Genomic DNA, 18,331 nt, shown 5'->3' with positions numbered 1-18,331 from the left:
AGCCACTGACTCACCAGCCAAGCCTCCTAAACCTTCTTTGCTGGGCCCTGGCTTCCCCCGGACCTCCAAAGGTGGAGATGCCCCAGAGTCTCCTTTCTGAACATCCTCTCCCTGCTGGTGAGGTCATCTACTTCCCAGGGTCAAAGGCCACCTGCACCCAATGCTCTTCCTCTCTCCAGCTTGGACCTGGAGTCTACCTCCACCCACTGTCCATGTGTGCAATGCCCAGGCCTCTGGAACTTTATGTGCCTGGAGCGGATCTCTCGCCTTTCTCCCTCAAACCCTCCCCAGCGTGCCAACTCCATTCTGGTAAAGGACACCACACTACCTTCCCTTGAGGGTAGCCTAAGCCCAAACCCTAGGAGTCTTTGGAGACCCTCAACACTTGACCTCTTTATAGGTCTGCAATTCTCCAGCAACCATCACATAAATCATATTTTTCTTCCTCTCTGGGAAAAAGGTGACACGGATGAACTTCTAATAGTAAGAAAGTCACTGCATGGTGATATGAAACAAACATGGAATGCTTGCTGGAAATCTCCGTCCGAGAATGGTGCCAGCTTACTGCGGCCTTTGCCACAGGAGCAAGGAGTTACCTGCCCATGGAACCAGACTCTGGTCAAAGAGCAGCACTTCCAGTGGCCCTCCCCTTTGGCAATTATTTCTGCTCCAAGGAAGGTCAGCACAGAGGTGTTCCCACAAGGATTAGATCTCCTCATCCTGGGGTTAGGCTGTCCTGGATAAAAGTCATGGGTCCTTGGTGACTCTACCTCTCTTGTCCTCTAATGGTGCCTTCTGGCTTATTTGAAAAGATTCCAAATTAGGCCTGGCTCAGGGAAGAAATGCAGTCCTTACTTGAGGAATGTTCTAGAATAGTCAGCTTTATACCTAATCCACCTGCAAACCTGGACTATCTCTGGGAGCTTACCCTTCCCCGCAGCTCTCCCAGCCTTCCGGGCCTTCTTTCTGGTCCTCAGTGAAGCCATGCTTGATCCCGCCTCAGCGCCTGCCCCCGCTGGCTCTCCGCCTTCTAACGCTCCCAAGCCAGATTTGTGCAGGGCTGGCCCCTCTCTTTACCCAGGTCTCGGATGAGCTCCCACCTGCCCTAGGAGGCCTTCCTTGACTCCCTCAATTTAAAGAAAACCCCACTGGTTTCTACCAAGCTACCCCGTTGCGCTTTATGGCTCTTGTCACTGGAGTTGTCTTGTGCACCTATTTCGTTCATTCCAGGGACACATGTCACAAGGCTGCCGCAAGCCAGGACGGGGTAGAGCGGTGAAAGGAGCAGACCCCTGCCATCCCAGAGCCTGGTTCCACCGGGGCGCCAGCTGGCAAACCGACACACACACAAATAGGCCAGAACTTCTCTGAACACGGCCCATGCTCTCGCTCTGTCCCCTTGTTTGCCCTGGGAGCCTCCCTGAAAGTTGGCTCCGAGAAGCTAGGAGGGCTCACTACCTCCCAAGTACCAGTGGCCTGCCCAGTTGCTAGTTGTTGAGTGAGTAACTGTGGGGGTGGGTGAGATGGGCAGCGAGACCAGGAGCTCCGTGCTGTCTCCTCACACATGGCCTCAGCTGGTCCATTTGCCAGATGGGCCAGGGAGGCCCAGCAGGGAGCTCCATCTGAGATCACCCGCAGTGAGCTCCACGCAGGCTGGACAAGTCCCAGGGCTTCCAGACTCTTCGTTCATTAAACAACACTTACAGTGGGTCCAGCACTGGGCGACAGACGAGGTCTGCTCTCCTTAGTTGGGAGACACGGTAGGGGAAGTCCCCAGGAGGCACAGAGTGCAATGCCAGGCGGCGATAAGGGTGGGGGGGGATAAGGCAGGGTGAGGAAGAGCTGGAGGGTGTGTGTGCAGCCGGGCAAGTTTCAATCTGAAGGAGGCTCTGGGCAGGACTTACTGAGAAGGGAAGGTACAGCAGAGCCTCCAGGGAAGGGAGAGAGCAGCTGATGGGCTCTCCCCGGGGAGAGTTCCAGGCAGTGGGAGGTTGGAGGGTGCCAGCCAATGGGAGGAGCTGCAAGGAGACTCCGGAGGCAGAATGGAGAGGGGAGGGGGAGCCGGGCAGGTGAGGTGTGGGGGCATGGGGGTGGGGCAGAGGGAGGAGGGCCCTGGGCCATTAGAAGGAAATGGCCTCCCCTATCAGTGAACAGGGACCCTGTAGGCAGTCCAGGGGCCTGACTTGCCTTCTCAAAGGTGGGCAGAGCCCAATGGGAAGAGGGCCAGGGCCAGGGGAGACCTGAGAGATTAGGGACTGGAGCAGGAGTGGGAGACAGGCCTGGAGAGGGGGTATGGTTTGATCAAGGCCACACGGGGGGACCTGGGGGACCTCAGCTGCTCAGTCAGCCTCTCTGAGGCACCGATTCTCTCTCGGTCAGCACTGTGCAGCAGGGACATCTGTCTGGCTCACTGATGTATCCCTGGCCCTTAGAATATTGCCTGGCGCAGAGCAGATGCTCCATAAACATTAGTTGAATAAATCAGTCTGTAACCTGGGCTGCTGTAACCCCAGCTACTGCCCAGGCTGCTTATAAGGCTCAGAGGACCGGGTGGTGCTAGGCACTTAGTAAGCACTCGGCAGGTAGGAGCTCATCCGAGTTTATCCTGACTGCTGGCCAGGGCACTTTCCAATCTCTGTCCCCAAGCCGGGCAGGCCTCAGGCAAGGAGATACTTGCAGAGAGGTGCAGTTGATACAAATCTTCAGGCAGCCTGATTTTCCGGTTTGCTAGGAATGGCAGAGCACAGGGACCCCCGAGGAAGGAAGAGCCTGGAGGCCCTCCACCATTCTCCCCAGCCTCGAAGCTCAAGCCCAGGGGTCTAGACTGAGCCTGGGGCTCCCCTCCAGCTGCACAGACCCTGGGTGAGCACATGGTTGAGGCCAAGCAAGCGTGAGGCAGTGCCTGGGCCCTGGCACCCTGCTGGCAAGGTGGTAAGGAGCTCTGAGGCTACCTGCTCCTCGCCCCTTCTCTGTCTGCCCTGCCTGGAGGTCTGGATACCTGCGTCCCCTCCACCAACCACTGGTGCTCCTGGCCAGGAGGGCCGACCCCCCTGACTCCATCTCCCTGAGACCCAGGGTCTGAAACAGCCCCAGTCCAGTTCCTGCTAGCCTCTGTGCCGCCCGCTTAGGGCCCTCCTTCTGTGCAGGGAGGATCCCCATGGGGCAACAGCCCCAGAGGTCACTGTGGCAGCTCCTCCACCTCTGGAAGGATTTGCCCTACGGGTTGGGATCGACTGGACGAGGGGTAGGTGGGTGCAGGGTGTTCCTGCAATCTCAAGGCTTTTCTAACACCCCAGGGTGCAGCCTGGCTTGAGCAAGCCCCCCCTCCTGTGATGCAGTCCAGCCCTCCTGCCCCTCTGCAGCTTGTCATTGCCACAGCCCACTGCGGCCCACAGCCTCCCTGGGCGGCATCGAGTTTCTCACTGGTAGGTCCCGGAGCTCTTCCTCCCTCACCGACCGCCCGCCAGGAGAGCTGAGCCCTTGTGAATAATTCACCACGCTTCACAACAGGTCTGGGAGGCTCGCAGCCTCCATAGCCAGGCTGCCTGGGTCCCGGGATTGAGCCCTGTGGCCTGCGGCAGCCTGAGCCTCTGCCCTGTCTCCATGTGCAGCCTTGGAGAGCAGGCGCGTCTACCCCTGAGATAGGAGGCTATGTGGGCATGGGCCTCCAGCTTCCAGCGGGCCCCGCCCCAGTTCCCGGCCACCCCCTCCTGCCTGAGCCCAGCCTGGCAACCTCACAAAAGCACCTTCTTATCAGCCAGGTCACACGCTGCAGCGGGAATGGGCCCGTCTTCTCACCACCTCTGTGAGATTCATAGGGGCTCATCGGCCCAGGCCATCTGGCCTCAGAGTTGGCACCAGGGCCCAATCACTGCCAGCACCTGGCATGGCCTGGGAGGGGTCAGGGTCCCCAAGACCCTGAGGCCAAGAGGGTGTTCCACAGCACTAGCTCATCCTAGGCCCCAGGCTTTTGGGTGAGGAGGGGTTCAGGGGCAGCCTGGGGCTTCGCCCCTCCCCCTCCTGCCCGAGTTCCTCATCGGCATTTCTAGGGGCGGGCTTGGAGCCCTCTCTCAGTTTACACCATTTGGGCTAAGTTGGCATTGCTGTTAGCCTGGCATTTGGGGGCCCGTTATGTGTGATGGGGAGGCTTATGGGTGCAGAAGGGTGACTACAGCCCATTCTTCCCCTCTCAGGACCTCGGTGTCCTCTGTGTGAAGTGAGGGGGTGGGACAGGAGCATTAGAGTCCCCACAGTGGGGCTGCAGGCCTGTCTCAGGGGCGGCTACCTGGCCTCAACCTGGAGGGTCTGAGTCGGGAATCTGGGACCAAGCCTGCTGGTGGTGCTGATAGGGCCAGGTCATGAGCCTGCATCTCGGGGGACCTCCTACTCTAAATCACCGCCTTTGAAGTGACCCAAACCCTGGCTTGTACAGAGCAAAGAACTTGGCCAAAGTGCCACCAAGTGGCCTCTGTGGGGATGGCCTGGGAGGCACACCTGCGGGCTCCCACTAACCAAACAGGGAGTTCCCTGCCCAGCAAGATGACAGCAGCGTGGCCTGGGGGCTCTCAGGACTGCCCTCCGTCACCCCTGTGTGCCTGCGCCCCAGAGGCTGCCGGCTGCAGCCACCCTGCCACAAGGCCGTGGGGCCAGGCTGGCCTCCTGCCTGCTCCCTGGGAGCCCGTGCCCAGCAGGCTCCTGCAGGCAGGCGTGGAGCCGGAGGTGAGGACTGACCCCCTTACCTTGTGGCTGCTCTCCTCCAGAGGCTCGGTCTTCTGTCACCACTTAATTTGGACTGACAAAGGTCACTGGTCAGAGCCCCCGTTTGTCAGGTCCCTGGGGCCACTATGGTCCCACTCCCTTAGAGACTCCCCCAGGACCCCTGCTTCCTCTCAGGTGCACCTAAGACCTGGCTCCCTCCCTCCCCCAGAACTCCCCAGGACTTCCCTGCACTGCACTGAGCCCCAATCTTCCCCTCCCCCCATGCTCCCACCCCACCCTGGGGAGATCCCAGCCCCCCTGCTTTCTCAGACCTCCCACTCAGGCTGAGGACCCTGGGAGGCTTGGGGGCCCTACCTCCCCTGCTAGTGGGAGTGGGCTGAGGGGCCACCAGAAATGACAAGTTGTTCTCTGGATGGCCCACTCAGAGGGCTGCGGGCCTAGGAGGTGGGGTGGGGGTCTGGGCAGGCGGGCAGGCCTTTACTGATCCTCCTCTGTCTTGACCAAAGGTTTAGGAAATTCTCCCGTATCTTCACTCTTACCCCCCCACACACATTTAAACATTTGTATTTATCTATTTACTTGAAAGAAAGAGAACACGAGCAGGGTGAGGGGGTGAGGGGCAGAGGGAGAAGCAGGGTCTCCACTGAGCAGGGAGCCCGATGTGGCTCTGGGATCATGACCTGAGCCAAGGCAGACGCTTCACGGACTGAGCCACCCAGGCGCCCCACTCCTACCCTCATTTAGAATCGTCCTGCAAGTTGGCACAGGCCAGAGCTCAAGAGAGCCGCCTGCTGCAGGCTTAGCTTCCTGGAGAGGAGCGGGTGGTCTTGGCCCGCTTGCCCAGCCTCCAGGTGCAGCTGCGTGCTGTGCACGGGAGCAGCGGCTTGCAAAGCTCTGGGGCGAGCGGCCGTGGGCAGCCTTCCAGGAAGGCAACGGTTTCAGCGGGTCCTCTGGCCGCGGGGATGGCCCAGCAGCAGAAAGTCGCCCGCAATGCTGGGGGGGCAGATTTCAGGCATTCCCCAGAGCCCGGGCCTGCACCACCCAGAAGACAGGTGAAGAGGGGTGTCCTTACTGTGGATGGTGCCCCATGAGAAGCCTCAGGGAGGGGAAGTCTCCTTTGGCGGCAGCATAGTGGACGGGCAGAGCTCCTGTTTCCGTGGTCACGGTGGGATCCCCACCGCCATGACGCAGCAGCCAGTCCACCACCTCAGGGTGGCCGAAGCGGGCAGCCAGGTGCAGGACTGTGGCACCAGAATTGTCTTTGTCCTGTGGGAGGAGAGCCCATTAGTCCTGAGGCCTTGTCCTTCTTGCATCCCACCAGCCATGGGGTGTTCTGTCCTTGGACCCCTAACTGACCCTCTTTGAACCACATCCATGCCACCCGTGCTGGGCTTCCTGAGGCCAGCAGGTCATGACTGTGAGCAGCTCACATACAGCGGGCTTTCGGGGCGTGGCATGCTTGGCCTCCCTGCATACAGTAGGCTTTCGGGACGTGGCATGCTTGGCCTCCCTGCATACAGTAGGCTTTCAGGACGTGGCATGCTTGGCCTCCCTGCATACAGCGGGCTTTCAGGACGTGGCATGCTTGGCCTCCCTGCATACAGCGGGCTTTCAGGACGTGGCATGCTTGGCCTCCCTGCATACAGCGGGCTTTCAGGACGTGGCATGCTTGGCCTCCCTGCAGGGGCAATTGTCACCCAGATGATCAGGGAACCCCCGAAGGAGTGAGCAAGGGTAGAAGGGGCAGGAAGGCTGGGCTGTTGTGGCCATACCCAGATAACATCAGGACTGCAGGGGGCACCCCCTGCATCTAACCTTTGGCCCCTTCCTCTCCCTCTTTCCCTCCCCAGGTGTCACGGGAAAAGAGGTCTCCAGGTTGGTGGGCTTCCAATAACCCAACATCAGTGCGGGGAATGGTCCCTGCCCGGGCCCCAGCAGACTCCCTGCTCCTGGCCCAGGAAACAGGCTGTGTTCTCGCTCTGCGGAGGAGGAAGCTTCTGGGTACTGCTGGCAGGGCCTGGACAGTCAGCCAACCGTGGTAGGTGTAGGCTAGAGGCAGCCCCTAGGAGAGGCTTGGGCTAGACCCCTTCCCAGGCTCCCCAGAGGACTGGGCCCAGAAGTACCAAATACGTCATCCATGACCATTCAGGTGTGTGTGTCTGTTGCAGGAGGGGGCTGGCAGGAGCCGTGTACATTACCTGGGCAAGGAGGGGAATCACAGAGAACCCATGAGTCTGGACTCAAAGGCTGGAAGGTATGTGTGAGTGGGTACTAGTTCGGGAACACCACGAGCTCCCAGAGCCTAGCAGATGGGATCATGGAGAGGTGGGCAGGGGCACAGGGAAGGGGATTGGGCAGCAGTGGGGGGCAGGCATGGTTTACTAGGATCAGGGAAGGGAAGCCCCTCTGCCCAGAGAGAGGCACTGTGGGGACAGGGGTGGCCAAGGCAGCCTGAGGAAGGTGGATCTCAGAGGCTCTGGAGAGAGGAAAAGAGGGGACAGAGGAGACAGGGGCCTGGGGCCACAACCAGTAAGTCGTCAGTCAGGCTATGGGGGTGGCTGTGGGGCTAGGAAGGAGGCAACCAGAAGGTGAGGCAGGGCGAGCCGCACACAGGTAGCCGAGGACAACACTGGGACTCCTCTGGGTGCTGGAACACCCAGTCTATTCCCCTGAGCCCAGACATCTGCAGAAGGGGGGCAATAAGGAGAGGACCCAGGCTTTGTGCTCTGAACTGCCCCCAAGGCTCCAACAGCTGTGTAGGCCCCAGGAGCCTCACATGCTGTGGCCCGCACCTTAAAGCTGCTTATCTCTGGGCTGAGCAGGCCGGGGATCGAGGTCATCCTCCCCACATACACACTTCCGCCCCCAGCACCAGAGCTTGCTGGGGCTCGAGGGAGGGAGTCTTGATAAGCTGGGCACAAGGCCACTTGTTCTCCCACCTCCTCCTCAGTGGCCAGGGAGGCTTCCGGCCAGGCTGGACATTGGGCTCAGGGAGGCGTGCCACCTCCCAAATGAGTGGGCCTGGACCATGTGCCAGGAAGTCCTGATAACAGAGCCGGCCAGGAGATAAGGCATCCGTCATCTCCCAGGAAGCGTCCGAAGGGAGACCTTGCCATCCTAAGGGCGAAGTGTGGGGATAGGGTCTGGACATCCTTAGGGTACAACCGGCCAGCTCAGAGTCACCCCCGCCTCCTCTCCTCCATCCAGTTAGCCCAGTGGTCTTGCTAAGTGGAAAATCAGATCCGGTTCCTTCCTCCAGTGGCTTTTCCCCACAACTAGGATATCATCCAAATTCCTAACCCCAGCCTATGGCGGCTTCTCACCCCTCCCCCCACCCCATCGTGCCTTCCTCCTTGCCAATGCTCCCGCAGGACAAGAATGTGTACGCCTCAGGGCTTTGCACTTCTTGTTCCCCCGTGCTCAGAACTCTCTGATCAGCACCTGGCCCACCTCCTTCTCATCTTCCAGGACTCCCCTCAGAGGTCACTCACCCCTCGCCACCTCGCCCAAGCAACTAGCTCCCTGACAGCCCCTCACCACAAGGCCCGCAACACCTGATGGTACCCAGGGTTGCTGCCCATTGCCCCCACGGGCTGGCAGCTCCGGGAGATCAGGCCTGGATGCCCTATTGCCAGCAGGAGCCAGCAGGAGAGCCCCCCCACCTCCCCCAGCTCAGGAGGGACCAGGTTTATATCAGCCTGGGGGCCACTGAGCGAGACCAGATGGGGTCCCAGGGTAGGAAGACTCAGGCCGGGCTGGAGAAGCAACTCACAGCTGGAAAGCAGGAAGGTGCTGATGTCCCAGGGTCAGCTAAGGGCCCAGGGAGGCCCCATTTACCACGCCCATCACCCCTGCCCCATGTCCTGGCCTTGTGGACACCTGCATCTGGGCCTGGGGTGGGCTGTAGGACTTTGCCCACCCCTCTTCCGGACCTGATCCCAGAAGACCTGGGCTTCTGATTCTGTGACCCGCCCACTCTCCAGGACGCCCCTGGATCAGTGCTTTGCTTCCGCGCCCCCGCGCCCCCCCCCGCCCCGCCCCGTCCTGGCTTAAATAATCGTGCAGGTAAGCCCAATTCCCTATGGCTCCCCATTACCCAGTGCCCCTCTCGACCGTGGCCCCGGCTTACCAGGGCGCCTTCCCCAGGCACTCTCGACCTGGGGAACCCACCCCACCCCAAGCCCTCGGGAAGGAGCTGAAAAGCAAGTTCAGTCGGGAGGTACCCCATCTCACCCACCCTGGAACCACCCGGGCTCTAGGCCAGAGCTCTCCCCTGGGGAGGAAGCCGCAGGGCGCCCAGTGAGCGGCGCGGACCCACCTGCACTCCGCAGCCGCCCTGCGAGAGCAGCCACTGCAGGCATGAGAGGTGGCCAGTGGCGGCGGCGTCGTGGGCCGGAGTGGCGCCGTTGCGCGCGCGGGCCGCGGCGGGCAGGGAGGCCTCCTCCACCAGAAAGCGCAGACAGTGCAGCTTGCCGGCACGGGCAGCGTGGTGCACCGGCAGCGCGTCCAGCGGGTCCCGCAGCGAGAGCTTCAGCAGGCCAGCGGCGTGCAGGGACTTCAGCACGTCCAGGTCGCCCTGCCGCGCCGCTTGCAGCGCCCGCTCCAGGGCCATGGTGCCGCCCGCGGCGCCGTGACCCGCTCAGCGCGTTCCCCCGGGAGCCATGCACCTGTCCTGGGGCAGCGGGAGAGCCCGCGGCGCGGCCGTCGGATCCCTGCGGCTCGGGGAGGCGGAGCGGGTGCCTGCCCGGTCTCTGCCCCGCACCGCCTCTCCTGCTCCGCTCCGCCTCCGCCGCGCTCTGGGCATGGGGGCCCCCAGCGGGCTACCGGCTTAAGCCTGGGGCCCGCCCCCCGCTCCGCCTCAGCCCCGCCCCCACCGCGCCGCTCCGCGGGTTGGGTGGCCGGCCGGGGGCCGGACTTCGGCGACAACTGCAATTGCGCCTAGGGACTTCTCTCCTGATTTAGCTCACGTGTAAATAGAGACCGCGAAGGGAGGCCAGACGGTTCGAATTTGAGAGCCGTCCAGGCGCTGGAGAGCGGAGCCCCCAAACGAATTAATTCATCAACCCAGTGTCCACTGCATGCTGTTCCAGGCGCTGGGGACACAAGCCAGCAATTACTGCCATTCCCGAGAGTGACGAGTGTCACCAGAACAGGAATATGGGGTTAGAGAGGGAGCTGTAAGGACTAGGTGGGTGGTCGGGGAAAGGTCCATCTGAGAAGTGTGGCAGGCTGGGTTTTAAATGGTAAGAAGGGGCATTCCAGGCAGGCCAGACTGCAAGGGCAAAGATCCTGGGGCAGGAACAGGCAAACAAGTCCCTGAGGGGCTCTGGGTCTGTGCCAAAGTGCGTGCAACAGATGCTGGGCCCTCAGCCTTCTGGGGTTCTCCAGGCCCCAAGAACTGTCCTCAGCCTCCTGGAGGCAGGAGAAAGAGGAGGAAAAGGCAGGAATACCTGGGACACTCAGGTTTCTGGCTCCAGAGGCTGTGGGGCTCAGAGAGCACCCAGTGCCTCTGTTGAGGGGCGGGGGGAGTCAACGGTGAGCTTGAGGGCCTGGGCCTGGCAAATAGGGAGAAGGGAAAGTAGGAATGTGGGGAGATGTATCAGAGCAGTTACCCAGGGAGCAGGGCCAGGACCCTCCCCTGAGGGCTCAGGACTGTTCCAGGACAGCAGAGGGGTGGGAGAACACACAGGCACCAAACCAGCCTACCTGCATAGCCGGAAGCCTTTCATGGGAGCTGGAGGGAGGCACAGTCACTGGACAGGAGGAGGAGCTGCCAGAAGGGGGGGGCTGCGTGGCTGTGGGAGCACAGTCAGCACGTCTTGTGAAGTTGAAACGGGCCTGTGTCCTTCCTTTCCTGTTCCTCCCCCTCCCCCACCTCCCCACTGGAGACCTGTGAGGGCCGGGCCCTGGGCTGTTTCACCCAGCACCCAGCTAGGCCCAGCTAAGGGAGGCCCTGAGCTGCAAAAATGCTATAGAGTGAACCTGCTTCCAGGAATAGTGGGAGTCTCAGCGCGGGATTCTGGGGCTGCCACCTGGTGGCGCTGTGCACAATTACCTCCAGGGCTCCAAGATGCCCCGTAAACCAGAGCTGCTGTGTCTGCGTGGCTTGGTGGGTTGCCACCCACTTCCAAAGGGCCAGAACAGCCTTGCTCCCTCCATGGGACCTGTGACAACTGGGCCTGGGACCCCTACCCAGTGGTTTGTGAACAAGGGGAGGGAGGTGTCTTTTTTTTTTTTTTTTAAGATTTTATTTATTTATTTGACAGAGATAGAGACAGCCAGCGAGAGAGGGAACACAAGCAGGGGGAGTGGGAGAGGAAGAAGCAGGCTCATAGCAGAGGAGCCTGATGTGGGGCTCGATCCCATAACGCCAGGATCACGCCCTGAGCTGAAGGCAGACGGTTAACCGCTGTGCCACCCAGGCGCCCCGAGGAGGTGTCTTATCCTGGAAGCCTCCATGCTTCAGCTAGATGCCCACTAGAGCTGCCCTTCTCTAGCACACCCAGTGGCAGGTGCACCGTGGGCCCTACACATGGCAGGGGTGCTGTGAAGACAAAGCTAAAACGGCTTGTCTTTGGTGCCCCTCCTCCGTGCCTCCTTGGTGACTAAAAATCCTTGCAATTCATGTTCTTCACTCCCAAGGTGGTTCCCCTGATCCTGGACACCCTCATGTATCACATGGTTTTGTCATTTGGGGGCCAGATGGGGGTGATGTGGCAGCAAGGCAGAGGAGACACCCCAAGCCTCTCCTTCCATGGATGGGTCACCTGTGAGCAGCTGTCCTTGCTGACGTCCTCTCAGACTCCTCTCAGAACACTGCCCACACTCAGGCTGAGACCCAGGTCTTCCAGGCTCCCAGGGTCCACCAGGTCCTGCAGCAGCTCTAGAGAACCCAGGCCAACAAGAACACATTTACATATTTATGGAATTCCTACTGATCCCCAGACACTATGCTGTCTCACCTGCATGTGTGTGTGTGTGTGTGTGTGTGTGTGTGTGTGTGTGTTTGTATTTGAACCTAAACACAGAAGCATTTATTGTTAGAAAACACAAATCTTACTCTCAACTGGGTTTTAACATCAAGGCATGAGAGTGGAGATGCTACCTGGCCTCCAAAGGTCTTTGGCTCCCTCCAGTGCAGGGCTCAGTTCTACCAAGACCAGCTGCCTCTACCACTGTTCCCTTGTCCCAGAAGCGACAGTTCAAGTCCCTCCCTGTTACCCAACAGCTGGAGGGGACAGAGTATGACAGACTCTGGAATGCCATAAGCTGGATCCCCACCTTCTCTAAGCTTCAGGGAAACAGGAAAAAGTCCCAACAGTCAAAGTGCATTTTCTGCAAAAGCTGGAGGGAGGTATGTGACATTCCTTTGCTCAAAAAGCAAAACAAAATCAACCAGTTGGGTGAGTTGATGCTGCAGAAGTTTTGGAAGCAGCAGGGAGCCCCTGTAGGAACTGGTGGGCAGGGAGAACGCCCCAGGCACAGAAGTCCACATCAAAACCTCTGCTCAGAAGCAGGGAGGCAGAGAGGCCAAGCCAGTCCAAGAGGGGCTCCCTTCCCGGTTGCCTCAGGATTGTCTCTGGTCTCCAGTGTCAGGCTCCCAAGAGGCCTCAGTCCTCGGTCACGGGTGAGGGGGTGAGCTGCAGCTGAAAGTTCTCATTCCAGAAGACACTGATAAAAACAAGGCCACTCTGTGAGCCACTGACCTGTCTTGTTGCTGTGATTCCATGAGAGTTCTGTGAGGAGAACCAACCTGGAACTTTCTTGGTAGAGACAGCAAAGCTGATCAAATGCTTGGATTTGCTGTGGGTCCCGGACAGATCCTGAGGCTGCCTTCCTAACAGCAGGATCTGCTTTGGATGGATGACAAGATGGAGGTGTATTTACCTGGGATGGGGTTGTCATTTGTAGTGTGCCCACCCTGTCTGCCCCTCAGTTTCTGTGATGTGCGTTTCGTTAGCAGACAGAATGAGTGATGCAAATGGCCACAGCCAAAGGCAATAATTTCATCTTCACCTGCATATTTAATCTCCACGGCGACACTATGAGAGAGGTATAACCACTGTCCCCATTTTGCAGCTGGGGAAACTGAGGCATCAGGAGATTTGTTTGTTTCTATTTTTTAATGTATCTTGCCTGAGGTGACACAAATGCTTAGAGCACCTCCACTGTCTCCTCCAGATTTCAGCTCCATCCCCACCAGGAGGACTCCTCTCATCCCCCTGCTGGGCTCAGGCCATTCACCCACCCTATTCAGACCTCTCCCCCCACACACATTCAAGGGCAGGGACCAGGGGTGGAGTGTGTCCCCACTGTACCCTTCCCTAAAGCCTGCACCTCCACACGCTGCCCGCTCAGCTCTCTTACCTGTTTCCCTGATTATAATAGTTCCTCCAGTTAACCAGCAAAACCTCCAGAACCCTTTGGTTGAAGGGAAAGGTGGGACCACCTGGTCAAAGTCCTTCACAGCAATGGGAAAATGGAGAAGAAATTTAAAATTTGGAGTAACTGGCACCAAAAAGGGAGTTTGCTCCCCCAAACCCACTCTCCAGGGGTCCACAGGCATGGAGAGGGATGTTCTAGGAGGAATCTTTCTCCCCAGACCGTTCCCCCAGGAGCTAGCATCAGGGTCTCTCAGCAAAGAAGCAGACGTTGGTGTAGGGTGGTCTCATGGCCCAGAGCTGAGTCTGCCAGTGTGTGTGGTGAGGGGGAACACGTGAGGCATTAGTGATCCACTAAGTAATCCACGAAGTCCTTTTCGGAGCCCTTAAAGAATAATTCATTACCTTGGAGGAGGCTGGCCCATAGGTACTCTGGGCTCAATGATGCCAGGGGGACAGGGGCTCAGGCATTCCCAGGCCTTGCTGGGCCAAATGTGTTGAATGTTTTGTTCTCATAATTAGGACTGTTATGGGGGTTAATGGAGGTGAGGCCTAAAAGGCTCTTGGCATGCAGTATGTGGTCCATAAATGGTGGCCAGTTGGTGCTTTGAGTGCCGCAGACGGGGATGGGTGGCCTGAGCCCCGGTCACCCTGACTGCTCCGGGCCCCTTTCTAATAGCCATGTTGGTCGTCTCAGGCCCTGCTGGGGGTCATTGAGTAGGGGGACATGGAGCCAGCAGCAAGGGGGTAGCGCGGAGGCGGGGTTTGCGCGTACCAGTGGAGGGAACCCGTCCAGCACCCTGGACAGCGCCTATCGGCTCCGAGCCAGGGTACTACCTCTCCGCCAGTCTCGGTGGGTCCCGCCCACCATCCGCCCATAGGTCCGCCCCGCAGGCCGCAGTGCCAGCCGCGGGGCTGTCCGTTGCCCCGCCAGCCGGTTGGGGGAGGGCAGCCCCGAGCAGATGGGCGGGGGACGCCCAGCAGTTTGGTACAGCAACGGCCACGCGGCGCGGAGGCGGGCCCGGCGGACCGCTGGGGCTGAGGCGGGCAGCGGGCAGCGGGCACCCAGGACCGCCCCGCTTCGCTCATCACGTGTGCTCCGACTGTCCCGAGGGTAGGAACCCGCAGCTGGAGCCAGTGAAAATGAAAATGAGCCCAGGGCTCCTGGATTGCCTCGTCTTCTCGGGGCGTCAGTTTATCCATCCAAAACTGAGCACAGGAGAACCCAATGATTCCTAACTTGATGAACCGCTGGAAGGTTCTATGGAGTGACTGGAGCCAGGGCATGCAGTTCAGCGACCAGCCAGTTCCCAGCGGCTAGGGCCCGAGCAAGTCGGCACTTTACTCCGGGCCTCGGTGTCCTCTTCCAGCTCGGCCCTTCTGTCCGCAGAGCTACTCGCGGGGGGAGTCCCTTCCCTTGGCTAGAAACCTACGTGGGGACTCACTGAGGCCCGGGCCTCGGCGGCTCTGCCGCCGCTGGCTCCCCGCCCCGGCCTAGGGCGGGGCTCAGAAGAGGCGCTGAGCTCCAAGGGCCGCGCTGGTACAGGAGGAACGACAGGCTGGGCAAGCTCAGGGCAGGCAAGGCTTCGATGGCGCCCACACACACCCCTGCAATTGCTGGGGTGCGCCCCCGGCCAGCGACCCCGCCGCAGATGCGTTGCGAAGGCCAGGAGCGGCACCCCGGGGGGCTCCGCCGTCCCCCTTCCGCCCCTACCCCTCGAAGGAACAAAGGCGGGAGGTGGGACCCGCAAGCAGCCAGACTCCGTGGGGAGGGATGGGGCGGGGCGGGCGACTCCGCCGCCTTAAAGCCGGGCGGCTGGCGTGGTGCGCACTCCTCCGGCGCCGGCTCCTGCAGCGCGGGGGACTTCCGCTCCGGCCTGGGTCTGCGCTCCGTGTCCGCTCGGGCACAGGTCTCCCACACTCCGGGCCCGCAGCGGCGCCGCTTCCCCGCCCAGCATGGGGCTGCCTCGGAGAGCCGGGGACCCGGCGGAGCTGCGCAAGGTAGGAGTTGCGGAGTGAGGGCTGAGCGGCCGGGGCGGGGACCCGGACGCGACCCGCGTAACCTCGGCCTCGGCGCCCGTCCGCAGAGCCTGAAGCCGCTGCTGGAGAAGCGCCGCCGCGCGCGTATCAACGCAAGCCTGAGGCAGCTCAAGGGGCTCATCCTGCCGCTGCTGGGCAGGGAGGTGGGTGCCGGGGCCCTCGGGGGCCGGGGTGGGGGCTCCGGGGCGCAGCGAGGGGAGGGCGGGTGGGCTGAGGGGCCCTTGCCCAAGGAGCCGGCGAGGGGGCTCCGCGCGGCTCCCGGGGCCGAGCCGGAGTGGGGCTGGCTGCGAGGAGCCTCCCCAACCCCGGCCTCAGATGTCTGACACCCAGGCAAGAGATCGGTGCTCACGGCAGTCTGCCAGAGATCTGTCTCGTTTGCCGTGTCTCTGCCCCTCTCCCTCGTGGCCGGGCGCAGAGCTCCCACTACTCGAAGCTGGAGAAGGCGGACATCCTGGAAATGACCGTGCGCTTCCTGCAGGAGCTGCCTGCGTCCTCCTGCGCGGAGGCAGCGCCCGGTGAGTGACCCGCCCCACCCCAGCCCTGCCCCACGCCTGACGCCAGGCATCCCACCGCGCGCCTCACGCCACTCTCCGTCCGCAGCACACTCGGACAGCTACGGTGAGGGCTACCGCGCCTGCCTGGCCCGTCTGGCGCGCCTGCTGCCCGCCTGCCGCGTCCTGGAGCCCGCCGTGAGCGCCTGCCTGCTGGAGCACCTGCGGCGGAGGGCGGCCGGCACCACCCCCGATTGCGGGCGCGATGGGGACTCCTGCGGCCCGCCCGCGCCTTCCTCGACGCCCCCGCCTGCGCCCGCGCCGCCTGCGCCTCCCCGCGGCCCCGGCCTCTGGAGGCCCTGGTAGCCCCCTCGCCAGTCCACGGACCCTGCTGATTGCAAGAGACCCGGAGCGCTGGGCAGACTGAGGAAACTCGTGGTGTCGGCTGCTGTTTCCGTCACGAGGGACCAGCTGGGCACCTACCACCAGGCTGGAACCTGGATGTTTGTGATCTGTGTGGCAGACTGAAGGCCTTGTGAACTCAGCTCGAGGAAATAGAGCAGCCCAACCTCTTGCATGCGTCTGGGCTGGAGAAGGGGGCCGCTGGCTGCTGGGGAAGGAAGGAGCTCCCCTCGTCAGCTGCTGCGAGTGGCTCTAGAACTGGGCCAGCTACGTGTGGGCAGCCCGCACACCTGTCCCAGCAATGGCAGCAGCCCAAGGCCTGGGCCAGGAGCTCACCTGAACCTGGTGCAGCCCTCTGTTCTGACTGAGCCTCCTTACAGCTCAGCTTGGGCACCTCTGGACACACCATAGCAGCGGCCTGAGGGGCTCTGCAGCCGGGCAGCCATCACCTCCACTCCTGGGCTCTCCTGGGCTCTCCTGTCCTGCGCTTGCATTGATAGGGACAGGGTGCAGCCAGGGCTCTGTGTTGCTGGGGGTGGAGGCATGGAAAGGGCCTTGGGAAGGACTTATTTCCCCAAGCATTCAGTCACCGCCTATGTATCGCGCACCAGTCTAGGGGGGCTTGGGGTGTGAGGAAGGGGTGGGATAAGAGGGACGGTGCCCTGTGGCCTCAAGGAAGCTTGAGTCAGTGCCAATGTGAGGTGAGCAGGCCTATGTCCTGGAGCGGCAGAAATCCCATCTACTTGCAGATAACAGCAAGTAAAGGAACAGGAAACACCTTTCTCCGTTTTCTCTTGCAAACTGCTCCCTGCTACTTGTCAGGACAGGTTACCATAAGTCACTTGTTCTTCAGATTTCTTGTCCCTCTGCCCGGAAGCAAGGGGAGTCTGAGGAGACTCAGGGAGGGGCCTGTGGCCCCCAGTCACAGGTGCCCAGGAGAAGTCAGGAGCACCTGAGGCCTGCGGGTCACGCTTCTCATTCACGGTGTTCACTGAGCACTCGAGGGAGGTTGGGACTCCCAACTGTCCCCAGTCCAACATCCTGAGCAAGGGACCAGGGCACTAGGGACAAGAGGAGCTGCCGGGGTGGGGGTGTTCACTCCATCCAGCTATGCCACAAAAACCCCTAGTGACCTGGGCACTGATTTGGGCGGCCAGAGGTGGGAAGCTGTGGGCGTTATCCAAGGATCAATGTTAAGACAGCAGGGGAGCCCCCAGCCAGGTGTGCTGTCCTGCGTCCTCTCAGGTCCAGCTGCTGGTGTAGGCTCCTGGAGGGCAGGGCTGGGGCTGAGCCTACCTCTGTGTCCCCAGGGAACTCAGCACATGGTGGCGGATATCATGAGCTAATGAACAGGTGATGTCGCTGGACCACAGCTGAACTGAACCCTTTTGCCTCAACTCCCACCCCCAGTCCCTAATGTCGCTTTGAATATCTGTTCCACCAAAGCCTGTGTACTCTGGGGACAAATGTGGGGGAGGGTGTGGAGAGCAGAGAGAGCAGTGTCTGCTTGCTTCCCCTGTTCCTGAGAGTGGGAGCCTGCTCCCCCGAGCTGCTGGGAGCAAGTGGAGGAGGGGCAGGTAACCCACAAGCCCACACCCACCACATAATGTCAAGTTTCCTCATTGGGTCAAGGACTCGGCATTGGGCACACCCTGAGCAGACTCCTTTTTCCTAATAAATAAGAGCTTTCCAAACAGCTTTGAACTCCGTAAGAACTGATCAACCTTAGGCCCCTTTCCTCCGCTGGGTCCTATTTGCCACTTCTGGCTTCCGAGCCCCTGATTCCAATCAAGCTATAATACAAGCAGTCAGGGAGGATGGGACTGTAGACAGGCCAGTGACTCACAGGCTCAGATGTTCCCGGGAAACCTGAACCAGGCGGCCCGCCGGGCCCTGGCAGGGAGCTGAGGCATGACCAGGTGGGTGAGGTTCTGGGCCCACGGCGAGAAGCTGGTTTCCCAGCAGGGATGGGCAAGAGTTGCCCAGAAGGTCTAAGCTGGGCTTATGAAATAGGGAGAACACCGGCCTCCTCTACCGGATGCCTGCAGGCACCTCCCCAGGTGTTCCAGAAGGTAAGCACAGGGCAGCGCAGGCTTTTTCAATGTGGGCGGGAAGCCACCTCACTCAGGGGCATTTTGTGAGCTTTAACAAGGCCCACATCGTGCCCACTGGTCAGCTCTTATGATGCCCTCTCTGCTATGGTCCCATGACTGAATCTAACTCTTGAACTCTGTCTGCTTATCACGCTTGGTTGGAGAAAAGGCTCTTGTGTCTCTCATAAACCAGTGGGTGAAATGA

At 60.7% G+C, this 18,331-nt stretch overlaps 2 protein-coding genes across 4 annotated transcripts in view; one reads left to right on the top strand and one right to left on the bottom strand.

Annotated features, from left to right (window-relative positions):
* ESPN (espin) overlaps positions 1-9,331 on the bottom strand; it is a 30,787-nt gene extending 21,456 nt beyond the window's left edge. For all 3 annotated transcript variants that reach the window (XM_040645707.1, XM_040645709.1, XM_040645708.1), the window contains exons 1-2: positions 9,038-9,331; positions 5,792-5,985 (exon numbers count right to left, since the gene is read on the bottom strand). In XM_040645707.1, the coding sequence (XP_040501641.1) occupies positions 5,792-5,985; positions 9,038-9,331 (488 nt within the window). The remainder of the gene's footprint in view (positions 1-5,791; positions 5,986-9,037) is intronic.
* Positions 9,332-15,056: 5,725 nt separating this feature from the next.
* Positions 15,057-15,997, top strand: HES2 (hes family bHLH transcription factor 2). The gene is made up of 4 exons (XM_040619356.1): positions 15,057-15,101; positions 15,188-15,283; positions 15,556-15,655; positions 15,741-15,997. Exons 1-4 carry the CDS (start codon positions 15,057-15,059, stop codon positions 15,995-15,997), a joined length of 498 nt encoding a protein of 165 aa, XP_040475290.1.
* Positions 15,998-18,331: the final 2,334 nt, after the last annotated feature.

Source organism: Ursus maritimus, unplaced genomic scaffold (assembly GCF_017311325.1).
Source record: "Ursus maritimus isolate PB19 unplaced genomic scaffold, ASM1731132v1 scaffold_32, whole genome shotgun sequence".
Classification (NCBI taxonomy): domain Eukaryota; kingdom Metazoa; phylum Chordata; class Mammalia; order Carnivora; family Ursidae; genus Ursus; species Ursus maritimus.
Note: the sequence above shows the minus strand (reverse complement) of the source record. Positions and strands in the feature narration are given on the sequence as shown.